The following is a 16,007-nucleotide window of genomic DNA, read 5'->3' on the forward strand; positions in this document are numbered from 1 at the left end:
TCCACGATCTGTTTGTGTTTGAAGGGCTCACTTATCTTCAAGTCTTGCTCACGTCGTCTTCCTCCACATTGTGTTTTAAGGGCTCACTTATCTTAAAGTCCTGCTCACGTCGTCCTCCTCCACAATGTGTTTTCAGGGCTCACTTATCTTAAAGTCTTGCTTACGTCTTCCTTTTCCAGGAACTGTTTGTTTTTCAAGGGCTCACTTATCTTAAAGTCTTGCTCACGACTTCCTCCTCCACAATGTGGTTCAGGGCTCACTTATCTTAAAGTGGGGCAAGGTCACCTCGCTGCCCAGGTAGGGGGGGTCCGACAAATGACTCACCAGCACACAAACAGACAAAACGGGCTTTCGCCGTGGTCAGCTTATTGCTCTTGTGTGCTTGTGTTAAGGGCCCACTTATCTTAAAGTCTTGCTCACGTCGTCCTCCTCCACATTGTGTTTTAAGGGCTCACTTATCTTAAAGTCTTGCTCACGTCTTCCTCTTCCACGATCTGTTTGTGTTTGAAGGGCTCACTTATCTTCAAGTCTTGCTCACGTCGTCTTCCTCCACATTGTGTTTTAAGGGCTCACTTATCTTAAAGTCCTGCTCACGTCGTCCTCCTCCACAATGTGTTTTCAGGGCTCACTTATCTTAAAGTCTTGCTTACGTCTTCCTTTTCCAGGAACTGTTTGTTTTTCAAGGGCTCACTTATCTTAAAGTCTTGCTCACGACTTCCTCCTCCACAATGTGGTTCAGGGCTCACTTATCTTAAAGTGGGGCAAGGTCACCTCGCTGCCCAGGTAGGGGGGGGTCCGACAAATGACTCACCAGCACACAAACAGACAAAACGGGCTTTCGCCGTGGTCAGCTTATTGCTCTTGTGTGCTTGTGTTAAGGGCCCACTTATCTTAAAGTCTTGCTCACGTCGTCCTCCTCCACATTGTGTTTTAAGGGCTCACTTATCTTAAAGTCTTGCTCACGTCTTCCTCTTCCACGATCTGTTTGTGTTTGAAGGGCTCACTTATCTTCAAGTCTTGCTCACGTCGTCTTCCTCCACATTGTGTTTTAAGGGCTCACTTATCTTAAAGTCCTGCTCACGTCGTCCTCCTCCACAATGTGTTTTCAGGGCTCACTTATCTTAAAGTCTTGCTTACGTCTTCCTTTTCCAGGAACTGTTTGTTTTTCAAGGGCTCACTTATCTTAAAGTCTTGCTCACGACTTCCTCCTCCACAATGTGGTTCAGGGCTCACTTATCTTAAAGTGGGGCAAGGTCACCTCGCTGCCCAGGTAGGGGGGGGTCCGATAATGACTCACCAGCACACAAACAGACAAAACGGGCTTTCGCCGTGGTCAGCTTATTGCTCTTGTGTGCTTGTGTTAAGGGCCCACTTATCTTAAAGTCTTGCTCACGTCGTCCTCCTCCACATTGTGTTTTAAGGGCTCACTTATCTTAAAGTCTTGCTCACGTCTTCCTCTTCCACAATCTGTTTGTGTTTGAAGGGCTCACTTATCTTCAAGTCTTGCTCACGTCGTCTTCCTCCACATTGTGTTTTAAGGGCTCACTTATCTTAAAGTCCTGCTCACGTCGTCCTCCTCCACAATTTGTTTTCAGGGCTCACTTATCTTAAAGTCTTGCTTACGTCTTCCTTTTCCAGGATCTGTTTGTTTTTCAAGGGCTCACTTATCTTAAAGTCTTGCACACGACTTCCTCCTCCACAATGTGGTTCAGGGCTCACTTATCTTAAAGTCTTGCTCACGTCTTCCTCCTCCACGATGTATTTGTGTTTTAAGGGTTCACTTATCTTAAAGTCTTGCCCACGTCGTCTTCCACATTGTGTTTTAAGGGCTCTCTTATCTTAATGTCTTGCCCACGTCGTCCTCCACATTGTGTTTTAAGGGCTCTCTTATCTTAAAGTCTTGCTCACGTCTTCCTCCTCCACGATGTGTTTTTGTTTTAAGGGCTCACTTATCTTAAAGTCTTGCTCACCTTGTCCTCCCTTAGTGTGTTTGTGTTTTAAGGGCCCACTTATCTTAAAGTCTTGCTCACGTCGTTCTCCTCCACAATGTGTTTTAAGGGCTCACTTATCTTAAAGTCTTGCTCACGTCTTCCTCTTCCACAATGTGTTTGTGTTTCAGGGCTCACTTATCTTAAAGTCTTGCTCATATCGTCTTCCTCCTCCACGATGTGTTTGTGTTTTAAGGGCTCACTTATCTTAAAGTCTTGCTCACGTCATCCTCCTCCACAATGTGTTTCAGGGCTCACTTATCTTAAAGTCTTGCTCACGTCGTCTTCCTCCTCCACGATGTGTTTCAGGGCTCACTTATCTTAAAGTCTTGCTCACCTTGTCCTCCCTTAGTGTGTTTGTGTTTCAGGGCTCACTTATCTTAAAGTCTTGCTCACGTCGTCCTCCTCCACAATGTGTTTCAGGGCTCACTTATCTTAAAGTCTTGCTCACGTCGTCCTCCTCCACAATGTGTTTCAGGGCTCACTTATCTTAAAGTCTTGCTCACGTCGTCCTCCTCCACGATGTGTTTCAGGGCTCACTTATCTTAAAGTCTTGCTCACATCGTCTTCCTCCTCCACGATGTGTTTCAGGGCTCACTTATCTTAAAGTCTTGCTCACGTCGTCCTCCTCCACAATGTGTTTCAGGGCTCACTTATCTTAAAGTCTTGCTCACATCGTCTTCCTCCTCCACGATGTGTTTCAGGGCTCACACGTGTTTCAACCGCCTGGACCTCCCCCCGTACCCCTCCTTCACCACGCTGCACGACAAGCTGCTGACCGCCGTGGAGGAGACCAGCACCTTCGGCCTGGAGTGATCCCCACCCTGCTAATGGTCCTGGTCCAGTACCAGTACTGGGTCAGGGAGTGAACCTCACCCTCACCCTGCTACTGGTACTGGTGAACTCAGTACTGGTTCAGGGAGTGAACCTCACCCTGCTACTGGTTCAGTTCCAGTACTGCTTCAGGGAGTGAATCTCTCACCCCGCCACTGGTTCGAGACCAGTACCAGTACCAGGGAGTGAACCTCTCACCCTGGGACTGGTTCATTCCCAATACCAGTATTGGTTCAGGGAGTGGACCTCTCACCCTGGGCCTGGTTCAGTCCCAATACCAGTACTGGTTCAGGGAGTGGACCCCTCACACTGGAAACCATAGAGATGTCAGTCCTGGTTCAGGGTGTGTGTCGGACCTATGAACACATAAGAACACTGGTGTCTTTTGATATATTTGATATTCATATACGGCATAACCAAGGAATCCGTCTCCTATTCTGTTGCATGCACTGAAGCATCGTCTCATCTCCATTGTTATCGTTATTCTCCATAATCATGAGCAATCGTAATCATCTCCATATTCAAGGACTGTAAAGAACAAATGGGACAGAAGAACAATGTCAGCAAAACACGAATATAAAAGCAAAATGTAAAAGCGAGCAATAACTAATAATTCATAGAACATACTCCTATCAAATGTCATTAAAAGAAAAAGAAAATCCTAGCAAAAGTTGCACCATCATCTCATCTTGGAAAGAGATCCCAGTTGAGAGACAGGAGGAAAAGGTCAGTAGACTGAGAGCCGACCCTCTGTGCCTTCCAAAGACATGGCACAACAACAACAACGACAGCAACAACAAGACCGTTCGTAGCTACGGTGAGGAGACTGAGGCTGCTCCAGCTTAGACTAAAAGAAGAAACTGAGGCTCCTGCTCCTTGAGTCTACAAGGGAAACTGATTTAAGAAACAAAGGGACCATCAAGGCACTCAATAGACTGTAAATCTGAAGAGGCTTTCAGGATAACCCTTTATTTATTTATATATAATTTATTTATGTATATTTATATGTAATATGATTAAATAATAGCTAATGACAACATATTTAAAATAATTGTCAATCATAAAACATTTGATTGGCCATCAAATGAAGAACATTTAATCTTAATGTTTTGATGTGTGGAATGCTCTTCCAGGTTGTGATCTGGAACAATAGATTTAAAAAAGCTCCTTCTTGGTTCTTAAGACTTGTGTTCTAAAGGGACAAGTTTTCTTTGTTTGGTGTGGACCACTTCACTTTCCAGGGTCTGGTCCCACCTCAACCAGGGGACCATCTCGTCCTATGAATGATCCTGTACATCTGGATTTAGGTCTTCTCGGGACTTGATGGTTGAGGTCTGATATGATCCATCAATGCTTCAATTAAAATCAAGGCATTCATTGGTGCATCGGTTTTTAAATAAACTATATCCTTTAGTAATTAACTCAATTTACTAAGGGGGAACGACTTCAGTCAACTCCTGGGAGTGTCCGAGTGTATATTGCTGCAGAATAATGACAAGGCTCTTGTGATTGCTCTGCATAAGCATGATTTCTGAATAGTGTGGGGAGGATATATTTAGTGTTTTTGTCTCTATTTCTATTAATCAGATGACATCTCGACCCGTCTATTTTATAGTGACCACAAATGATGCAAACACTTCTGTTAAAAAGGAGTGACTGGGACTTCATGAAATTCAACCTGTGGTTTCTATGATATCTGGAATATATATATATATATATATATATATATATGTATATATACAGTCCTGTAAGACAATGGGATGACACTCTTTGAATGTTATGTTTTTAGTAAATGTACGCTGTACATTTTCTAAACATTGTGTACATAACATACAGCCTTCCGCACGAAAGAGTTTGCCTTTTAATCTTTCTCGATAAACATGTTAATGCCTCTTTAATTGCTGTGTGTGACACAGGTAATTTATTGTTTAATATTGTTACTTTTTTTATGCATTGATTTGGAACAAACTGTCTGTCACCAGCCATTCTGTGGTGAGACCGTAATTGTACTGTTGGTGTATTTATAAAACAAATAACGGACACATCGTGTTGATGATGTGAGAAGATTCAGGGCACTGGTCTGAAGTGAAACAAATGACTTCTCTTTTTTGAATTACTTTAGCAAAGCCCACGCTACAGTCCACCTCGCTGACTTCAGCCGGCTCCTGCAGACAAGCACGCAGGGTTGTGGTGTTTGAAATCTGGTTTATTTTAGACAATGATACATGGTCTGGTGCTCCATGCTGCCATACAGGAGATCACTCTCTGTGTGTGTGTGTGTGGGTGGCGGGTTGGCGGGTTCAACCTGTGCTCACTGATTGCTCAATGAGCAGCAGGTGTGCCTAAGCAGCCCCAGAGTCCAATCAGTCTGACTCGGGCCAGGTGAGGCTGCTTAACCAGCCATCATCCACACACATCCACACAGATTTTTGTTTGAATCTCCTGTAATAGTATCGGGGGTGATATAAAAACACTATGACGGAGGACACATGAAGGCTGTGATGCCACTTTAACTGATTATATATATAGTATATATACCATTATATACATACTATACTGAACTTGAACAGTGAACAGAAAATATCTTCAGGAAGCTTTCGATGAATCTTTACCAGACATACAAACATCTCTTGAATTTTATTTGTATTTTTTTAAGTAATATTTAATGTAGGAGTGTGCAGCGAACATATTTTAAGTATGATGTTAATGTTGAACAAAAAAGGGGAAATATTTGTTTTAGACGACAAACGCCTTTTTTTGAAGAGAATCGGCAATGAATCCTGGCTTTGTTTTCAAAGCCAAAGTTCGGGATTGTTTCTGAGAACGTGACTTAATGTGAATGAATACTCATGATGCTTGTGGTCTAACCTTACACATGTTACTGAATATCCATTAAAGATCCTTTTTTATTCAATTATGTTTGTCAATCTTTCCTTGACCAACTGTTTCACAGTTGCTATAGCTGTGCTGAAAGGCTGCAGAAAGAAAACCTCCCTTCCCCCGTCGAACAGGCCGTGTAGATTAAACCTTGAGTTATTTCATCTCTGGACCATGTCCTTGCATGGTGCCGTTTATTTTACTGCCTATTTCTAATCTCCAGGATCAGATCACTGCACCACCAGCCTCCTGAAACACATGCTCCTTTCCTCAAGCTCCACCTCAGCTCCAACCCCACGCTCCTCCTCAGCTCCAACCCCACGCTCCACCTCAGCTCCAACCCCACGCTCTACCTCAGCTCCAACCCCACGCTCCACCTCAGCTCTCCCAGCAACAACAGTTGCTCTACTCAAACTATTTGTTGGTAATTTATATATAACTGTATTTTATAGCTGTATAAAAATAAAAACAAAGTCTCTCCAACTTTGGTCTCACAGAAAGGAATGTAATATAAGATCAGCCTACAGCTCATGTCAATGTTTGATGAAAGAAACATCTGTGAGGTTTTAGATCGGCATTGAAAGCCTAGAGGAGTGAAATACAAAGCCTTTATGTCTACCTATGGGCTAGAATGGGGAATGCAGACCATTGCTTCCACCTTGTGGCAGAAGAGGGCGTAGCAGCTACTAATATACAACACCATAAACTAGCTACCTTGGTCTGTTCAGAGGTTATACTGGACATTACAATTCACCTGACCTACTTATTCTTCCAAAATCTCATCGGTACGTTTGGTTTCCAAGGAGACGCCCCTCACCACCACTGGAACCCCAACCAATCCGCCGCAGCCTGAGGGCCTATCCTTGAAAAGAAGAATAGATATATATCTATAGATCTACATAGAGCGATAAACTCTTTATAAAGAGATAGATGTATATCTGAGTGAGATACATCCATCTCTATAGAGAGAATGTATATATCTATATAGAGATAACTTATATCTCTATATAGAGTGTATATCTCTAGAGATACTTTTATCTATATTGATACTTCCATCTCTATATAGAGAGTGTATATCTCTATTTCCATATAGAGACAGATACATCTATCTCTATCTCGAAGGAGATACATTATCTCTATGTAGAGAGTGTATTGGTGGTCTGTAGGAGAAGGAGGGTAGTGATGTGTTTCTTAGTCTCACCATGAATGCTGGTTATTGCCAAGCTGTCTGTCAGGTAGGGGACTTGGTGATGTCAGGTCGGATCAGGGTCGGGGTAACCACGGTGACCGGGGGGAGGACCACTCTCCTCTGCCCAGGCAGCCATCAGCCACCTGCAGGCAGACCCGGTGGTCCCTCACTGCCCACGGCATCGGGATAGGTCCAGAAAGGTCAGTCAGACAGACAGACAGACAGACAGACAGACAGACAGACAGACAGACAGACAGACAGACAGACAGACAGATATATATATATATAGATATACACAGTATATATATAGATATAGATATAGATAGATATATTGTAGAAATAGTATATTGTTTGTTTTGGTATGTTTTGATGACCAGCATCTATTTGACCAATATGTGTACTTTTTATAAAATGTTCGGTTCAAATTCTTGCTGACACTTATGTAATAAATAAACTCACTTAATAAATGCACGCTACTATGTCTTATTCATATCGGGTTGATTTAGTGTGTTTATCGCATAACCCCTTTAGATTCTGGTCTTAGATGACGCGGTGTGCACATTCTTTAATTATTTCAAACAAAGGACGGAAGTCATGAACAGTTTAAACTACAATCAATTCATATAGTTGCACATAATATGATGGTTTCAACTTAAAACAAAGAGTACGAACATCTGTACTGACATATTAATTGTAATGTATTAGATATTCGGTCATTTAGTGAGCTGCATAATGTGGATGATTATTTAGGTCATCTCATCTCATCTCCATCCTCCCTTTAGGTCCTGGATGCGCGCGCACATCTGCTCGGTCGCGCGAGAGAGGGCGAGCGGCTGGGGGAAGGGCGGGAAAACACCCACCACGAGCCTTATTTAATACGCCGGAGCAGGTCGTTTCTAGAAGACATTATATTATTATATTATTGTATAACGATATAATATATATATGATGTATTATGTTAGATCTTAATACTGAATGATACGGCTCATGGTCGTCAGCGCGCGGAGAGGACCGTTGAATAGGACCGCGGGAGGAACGCTCGTGCGGTGCGCGCCGCCTGGGTCTTTGATCTGGCCTCGTGCCGCCTGTCTCGTGCTGTGATGACGTCGACCTAGGACCAGGATTCTGTTCCCCCAGGACCAGGTACAGGACCAGGACTCTGCTCCCCAGCTTCAGGACCAGAAGCAGAACTCTGCTGTCCTCCCAGCCTCAGCCTCAGGACCAGGACCAGGGCTCTGCTGTCCCCTCAGGACCAGTACTCTGCATTCCCCCTAGCCCCAGGACCAGGAGCTCTGCTGTCCTACCAGCTTCAGGACCAGGACTCTGCCGACCAGCCTCAGGTCCTCTGAGTGGAGGACAGACTCCATCCACAGTCGAGACATGAGGTCTCTCCTGCCCGGCGTGGCACTGACTTGCTCGCTGCTCCTGGAGGTGAGGATGCGTTTAGTATAACGGAGGGTTCACCTCCTTCTAACAGCACTGTTCACCTGCTGGAGGTGAGGTCTTCATGTTTAGTATAACAGAGGGTTCACCTCCAAGTAACAGCACTGTTCATCTGCTGGAGGTGAGGTCTTCATGTTTATTATAACAGAGGGTTCACCTCCAAGTAACACCACTGTTCACCTGCTGATGGGAGCTCTTCTGATGGGAGCTCCTCCTGCGGCCATTCAGGTCTTCTGGTATTGTTGTCTTCTGAGATGCTGAGATCCTTTGTCTGTAAACCCCCACAGGGGACTGGATGCTCACCTGAGTCACATGGTGATGAGCTCTATACCAATAGCACTGCATAGTTGGGTTTCATGGGAAGTTATTGGCGGATACAACCTTCCTTCTGAATCAACATACACATACGTGTCCGTAAACATAACCTTTATTTACTTGAACGTAAACAAATGATCTATGTTCTCAATAACTGATACATGTACTAAACCTGAACTAACTAACTGATACATGTAGTTAACATAACCTAACGAACCGATACTAGTAAACACATAATCAATGCTAGCAGTACTAAACGTGAAATAACCAACCGATGCTAGTAAACAATGATCTATGCTACATACATACATGAACTTACCCACATACATACATGAACTTACCCACTAATTTAAGTGTTAAACAGGAACTAACCAACTGCTACATGTACTAAACATGAACTAACTAACTGATACTACCAATGGTAAAAAAAAAAAAACACTAGTACTAAACAGTAACTTACCAACTTATTTAAGTATCGACATGATCAATGCTAGAACTATTTTCATTTACAATTTATTTATTTTTACTACTGGTATAGAGAAACAAATTCACACAATGAAGCTACAAATAAGTCATTGATAAATAACCTGTTCCTATGGATAGAGACAGAGCATAAAAGTGTCACTTCGCTGTGGACAAGCTACATGCAGGGCTGCTCTGGAGAAGACCTTCATGAAGCTGCTCTGGAGTAGACCTTCATGAAGCTGCTCTGTAGTAGACCTACTTGAAGCTGCTCTGTAGTAGACCTACTTGAAGCTGCTCTGTAGTAGACCTACTTGAAGCTGCTGTGGAGTAGACCTTCATGAAGTTGTTCGGCATCAGGGCTGCTCTGGAGTAGACCTTCGTGAAGCTGATCTGGAGTAGACCTTCATGAAGCTGCTCTGGAGTAGACCTTCATAAAGCTGATCTGGAGTAGACCTTCATGAAGCTGCTCTGGAGTAGACCTTCATGAAGCTGCTCTGGGGTAGACCTTCTTCAAGCTGCTCTTGGGGAGCCCCGATGATGAGCACCAGGACCAGCTGGTGAGAGCATGGTGTTCTTCCACAGCCTTATATGGACATTGGTCTCACGCTGCACGTGAATGCTGCTTTAACTCAGAGAGTTAAAGTGCTGGGTGGGTCTAGAGGTTTAATCTTCCTTATGTCAGGGTCTGGTTGTTAGTTAAGAATTCTGGGTTGAAATAACTTTTAACAAATAGATGACTGATTTTCTTTAAATTTGATGGAAGAAGTTATTGAGTAAGTTATTGAGGTTATTGAACTATGTAGTCAAATTTACCCCTGCTCAATTTCCAATAATCTTTATATATATACATTTTATATATATAATATTCAAAAATAAAAATGTAATGTTTTTGTTGTTATGTCGGTGTATATTGCGTAGATATCCTTTACTTAAGCTAGGCAACAATTTGTCATAGGGCATTGTAAATGTAATGTATTATTGTACGTTACATAACATACTTAACATACTTTTAGAAAAACATTGTGCGCTTAATTACCAAGGGTGCCACAGAACCTAACAAACCTGATAAATGATTCAAATGATCCGTCATGTATATAATATATGTATATGTATACAATAGTTAGTACAATAGTCCCATGCAGTAGAACCTTACATACAGCTTAGCTGATGCAGGGGCACACATTATTCGAACAAAGGGTGTCATCGTTTTGCATTATCAACAAGATTATTCTGATATATCTCTGCATGGAGAAGGGAACCAGTTCCAGTTGATCAGGTTGTGCCTGGCGCAGGGTGTTGAAGGTGATCTGCTGGCCATACATACCCCTTATGGGACACACCCACGCAAGCGCAGTCTCTGAGATGTGACTCACTGCCTTCAGAGGTCCTCTCTTCTCTTTATGCTGAGCCAAGCAGCTTCCTGTAGGAAACAAGGAGTTTTAACAAGTAGCCTTGTGTGTGATGCTCAGTGGAACCACGTTACGGAAACTCATAGACAGGAATAATACATTTGAGTATATGATATGCATAAAGGGTATATAATGTAACACATAATTTATGTTATACAAGCTTTGTTGTTCATCTGCGATGAAGACTGAAGTGTATTGTTTAATATACCCCCTTTCTGCTTCCTAATCTCGAGAGAATGTCGAGCGACGATTTCTTCCATATTAGTCCTGTTCACACATCAGATAATGCTTCACACATATTTTCCCGTGTGCCACACGATGTCCTGGGTATAAGTCCCATTATTTCAATATCAGTGTGACATTAACCACAAATCCTTATTTTCATATATATATATATAGAGAGAGAGAGAGAGAGAGAGAGAGAGAGAGAGAGAGAGAGAGAGAGAGAGAGAGAGAGAGAGAGAGAGAGAGAGATATTTATATATACTATATATATCTCTAGATCTAGGTAGATGGCATGAAAGCTGTTCGGTTCCGTTCTACACACTTCACATCTAGAACGGCTGCCCTGGTGAGACATGCTGATTGGCTGCTGACTCTGTCTGTTTTCTGCTGTGTATCTCTTCCCTATGGTTGATGTGAAGTGTTGAGGCTGAAGAACTGCTGATCCCTCGTGTGGAGGAGAGAGAAGGGCTTTGGCACGTCCTTTCTTTCTCCTTCACTTCCTTTCACTACTTCCCATGCTCAGTGTTCCACCAAGCTCCCATTCTCCGCTCCTGACCTGGAGACCCTGTTGGAGAGCGTGGGAGATGTTCTGGCCAAGGTCTATCTCCCTTTATTCTAGCACTTTGGACGACCAAAACAAACAACTAAATCATTGTCATTTTTTTTCTTGCTGTTTCCATCTCACATTTCACACTTCTGGGGAGCTGGAGACCCGACACACATATTATTCACATTATATATATGCGATGTATATGTGATATGTGTTGGCACATAAAGACACTGCTGCAAAGCTTGTTCATGTTTGCTAACAGAGTTCAGCTGAAGAGCATGAGTATCTTTCACAGACTCGTTATCTGTATGCTTGAAATTTAAATCCAAGCACTTATCTTGTGAAAGAAAGGTCTCATTTGGTACATCTCCAGACTTGAGCAGAATGTGCTGTTCCTCACCCATTCCCCCTCTTCTGCCGGTCCCTCACGTCTAGAGTTCCAGCCCCGTTTTTAAGGGAGGTGTTGAACTGGTTGATGAGGATCCCATCACATACCAATGTAACCGTAGACCAGCTACTGGTCTCAGGTCTTCCTGCGTTCTGATGTAAACATAGATCTGCTACTTGTCTCAGGTCTGTGTTCTGATGTTAACGTAGATCTGCTACTGGTCTCAGGTCCCTCCAGTGTTCCGATGTCAAGCTATATCTGCTACTGGTCTCAGGTCCTCCTGTATTCTGATGTAACCATATACCTGCTACTGGTCTCAGGTCTGTGTTGTGATGTAACCTTACACCTGCTGCTGGTCTCAGGTCCTCCTGTGTTCTGATGTAAACGTATCTGCTACTGGTCTCAGGCCCTCCTGTGTTCTTTCACTGAAACCTTTTCTTCTTCCTTTGTGTCCAGTGTGTGGAGGGAAAAAAGTACTGCTGGTATTTCGAAGGTGGATACCCCATCTACTTCATGTAAGTACTGAGTCTTTCCTTGTGGTGCTTTAGACATTCCTCCAGATCATTATTATTACACCAGTATGGCTCTCATTACACTAGTATTGTCCTCATTTCACCAGTATTGTCTTAATTTCACCAGTATGGCCCTCATTACACCAGTACAGTCCTCATTACTCCAGTATGGTCCTCATTACACCAGTATGGTCCTCATTACTCCAGTATGGTCCTCATTACACCAGTATGGTCCTCATTACTCCAGTATGGTCCTCATTACACCAGTATGGCCGTCATTACACCAGTATGTCCTCATTACTCCAGTATGGTCCTCATTACACCAGTATGGTCCTCATTACACCAGTATGGTCCTCATTACACCAGTATGGCCCTCATTACACCAGTATGGTCCTCATTACTCCAGTATGGTCCTCATTACACCAGTATGGTCCTCATTACACCAGTATGGCCCTCACTACACCAGTATGGTCCTCATTACACCAGTATGGTCCTCAATACTCCAGTATGTCCTTATTACACCAGTATGGTCCTCATTACACCAGTATGGTCCTCATTACACCAGTATGGCCCTCATTACACCAGTATGGTCCTCATTACTCCAGTATGGTCCTCATTACACCAGTATGGTCCTCATTACACCAGTATGGTCCTCATTACACCAGTATGGTCCTCATTACACCAGTATGGCCCCCATTACACCAGTATGGTCCTCAATACTCCAGTATGTCCTTATTACACCAGTATGGTCCTCATTACACCAGTATGGTCCTCATTACACCAGTATGGCCCTCATTACACCAGTATGGCCCTCATTACACCAGTATGGTCCTCATTACACCAGTATGGTCCTCATTACTCCAGTATGGTCCTCATTAAACCAGTATGGTCCTCATTACACCAGTATGGTCCTCATTACTCCAGTATGTCCTCATTACACCAGTATGGCCCTCATTACACCAGTATGGTCCTCATTACTCTAGTATGGCCCTCATTACTCCAGTATGGCCCTCATTACACCAGTATGGTCCTCATTACACCAGTATGGTCCTCATTACACCAGTATGGTCCTCATTACACCAGTATGGCCCTCATTACACCAGTTTGGCCCTCATTACACCAGTATGGTCCTCATTACACCAGTATGGTCCTCATTACTCCAGTATGGCCCTCATTACACCAGTATGGTCCTCATTACACCAGTATGGTCCTCATTACTCCAGTGTGGTCCTCATTACACCAGTGTGGTCCTCATTACTCCAGTGTGGCCCTCATTACACCAGTATGGTCCTCATTACACCAGTATGGTCCTCATTACTCCAGTATGGTCCTCATTACACCAGTATGGTCCTCATTACTCCAGTATGTCCTTATTACTCCAGTATGGTCCTCATTACACCAGTATGGTCCTCATTACAGTTAATATCATATAAATAGACTTAAATCCACACATATCACTTAAAATATTAGTTATTATGACTTGAATCAATTTGTTAGTCACATATTTTTTAATTTTTTTTTAATTTACTTTACTGGAATTTGTCATTTGCCACCTCAAAATGTAGACTGAATGACTGGCTAACTTGTTATTTACACACCTTTAAATACTAATGTGATTGTGGGGCATCAACACAAAAGGCCCAATGATGAGGCTGAAGAGTGAGTCGGTTTAACTAATATAGTGCAGAAATGCTGACACAGGCTTTACTGCTGATACTGCTGACAGCAATGTAAGGATTTGGGAATGCCAATACTTTCCCGTTACTGCAACCCACTTTATTGCCTATAAGCTGAAGAAAATGACTATTTTGGCTCAGTAAACCAATCTCTGATTGTTCTGTTATAATCTAATCACAAGGAGGCCTTAGGTCAGCAGCCCTTTGACGTAGCGTCCTGCTCCGAGGGACATTAGAAAGAAATACAATGAGTTATGTATAATGGTTATATAGAACAAAAGCAACACAAAGCTCTCCAACCCCTCTCTCTGACCACTTGAGGAAGAACTCTCTGTAGTGGAGAAGTACTCTCTCTGTAGTGGAGAGGTACTCTCTCTGTAGTGGAGAGGTACTCTCTCTCTGTAGAGGAGAGGTACTCTCTGTAGTGGAGAAGTACTCTCTCTGTAGTGGAGAAGTACTCTCTCTGTAGTGGAGAAGTACTCTCTCTCTGTAGAAGAGAGGTACTCTCTGTAGAGGAGAACTCCAGTGAGTGTGAATAGAGGATGCTGCTGATTGCAGCAGCTTTGAACTGGACTAGGAGAATAGGGGGACCAGGGTGGCATTGGGAGCCTCCATAATGAGGAGCCTCAATAATGACCATCAGGGACGAGACATTCTGACCAACAAGACCAGAGTTTCCTTTGTAACACCAGAGTTTGTGTGTGCGTGTGCGCGTGTGTGTGTGTCAGATGTCGTTCCTATGAGGACTGCTGTGGGACCCGCTGCTGTGTGAGAGCTCTCTCCATCCAGAGACTATGGTACTTTTGGTGAGTCCTCCCAACACCTTCTGAGGGTTTATCACCTGAATCGAATTAACTCGGTGTTCATGCGTAATGTTAACCATGAGAAACAAAGACTATTAGAGCTCTATTACTCTGTGATGATGTCCCATGTTAACCATGAGACATGAGGACTATTAGAGCTCTAATACTCTGTGATGATGTCCCATGTTAACCATGAGACATGAGGACTATTAGAGCTCTATTACTCTGTGATGATGTCCCATGTTAACCATGAGACATGAGGACTATTAGAGCTCTAATACTCAGTGTGATGTCCCGGGTTAACCCTGAGACATAAAGATCTTTAGAGCTCTAATACTTTGGGGTGATGTCCAATGTTAACCCTGAGACATGAAGACTATTAGAGCTCTAATACTCAGTGTGATGTCCCGGGTTAACCCTGGGACATAAAGATCTTTAGAGCTCTAATACTTTGGGGTGATGTCCAATGTTAACCCTGAGACATGAAGACTATTAGAGCTCTAGCGCTCGGGGCCCCAGGCACCCTGAGGTAACTGTCTCACTGGGTGCAGGTTGCTGCTGATGATGGGGGTTCTGTTCTGCTGTGGCGCCGGCTTCTTCATCCGCCGGAGGATGTACCCGTCAGTGCTGAGCGACGAGCCCGCCTTCAACGTGTCCTTCACCAGGCAGGCCGTCGCCACGCCAGGTAACCACCGAGCGCCCTGCCTCTGATACCAACCAGTGACACTCACTAAGGGTCAGGGTCGCGACCCTAACCCTTAGGGTCAGGGTTGTGACCCTGACCATGCAGCGTCAGGGTCAGGGTTATGACCCTGACCCGTACCCTGCATGCTTAGGGTTAGGTTCATAACCCTGGCCCTGCAGGGTTATGAACCTAACCGCTTTGACCCTAAGCTAACAACCCTATCACGTCTCTCTGTCCGCTCCAGTGTTGCAGCAACCAGGAACCTTGCAGGGTTTCGGTGTCAACAGCAGGATGGGGGACCCGGGCGTTTCCACGGCAGCTCCGGCGTATCCATCCCAACCGGGCGCCGCCCATCCCATGATGAGCTCCTACCCTCCGCCGCCGTCCTACTGCAACCACCCCCCGCCGTCGTACGACCAGCTGTTCCACGACGCCGCCGATAAGAAGTAGCAGGACGCCGTGGGGTTTGGAGGACAAGAGACCACCACCCTCACCCACCCTCACCCCCCCCCCCCCCACCCCTCAGAGTGGTGCTTCAACACAACGTCTGTCTGTGTGTCTGGCTGCAGGACGTACAGAGCGATGGCCCTGGACTCTGAACACGCTGACATACACCAGGATGACTGACTCATCGGTAATTCAACAAGT

At 44.1% G+C, this 16,007-nt stretch overlaps 2 protein-coding genes across 2 annotated transcripts in view; both read left to right on the forward strand.

Annotated features, from left to right (window-relative positions):
• LOC307089102 (E3 ubiquitin-protein ligase HECW1-like) overlaps nucleotides 1–2,804 on the forward strand; it is a gene marked incomplete at both ends in the record, with an annotated part of 27,980 nt that extends 25,176 nt beyond the window's left edge. The window contains one exon of the mRNA XM_079755219.1: nucleotides 2,693–2,804. Coding sequence (XP_079611345.1) covers nucleotides 2,693–2,804 — 112 coding nt within the window. The remainder of the gene's footprint in view (nucleotides 1–2,692) is intronic.
• A 5,464-nt stretch (nucleotides 2,805–8,268) lies between these two features.
• Nucleotides 8,269–15,809, forward strand: vopp1b (VOPP1 WW domain binding protein b; the record flags this gene model as incomplete). Its single annotated transcript, XM_079755068.1, has 5 exons — nucleotides 8,269–8,319; nucleotides 12,140–12,198; nucleotides 14,600–14,677; nucleotides 15,226–15,359; nucleotides 15,604–15,809. 5 exons carry the CDS (start codon nucleotides 8,269–8,271, stop codon nucleotides 15,807–15,809), a joined length of 528 nt encoding a protein of 175 aa, XP_079611194.1.
• Nucleotides 15,810–16,007: the final 198 nt, after the last annotated feature.

The sequence above is a fragment of the Pollachius pollachius genome (genome assembly GCF_949987615.1).
Source record: "Pollachius pollachius genome assembly, chromosome: 17".
Classification (NCBI taxonomy): Eukaryota; Metazoa; Chordata; class Actinopteri; order Gadiformes; family Gadidae; genus Pollachius; species Pollachius pollachius.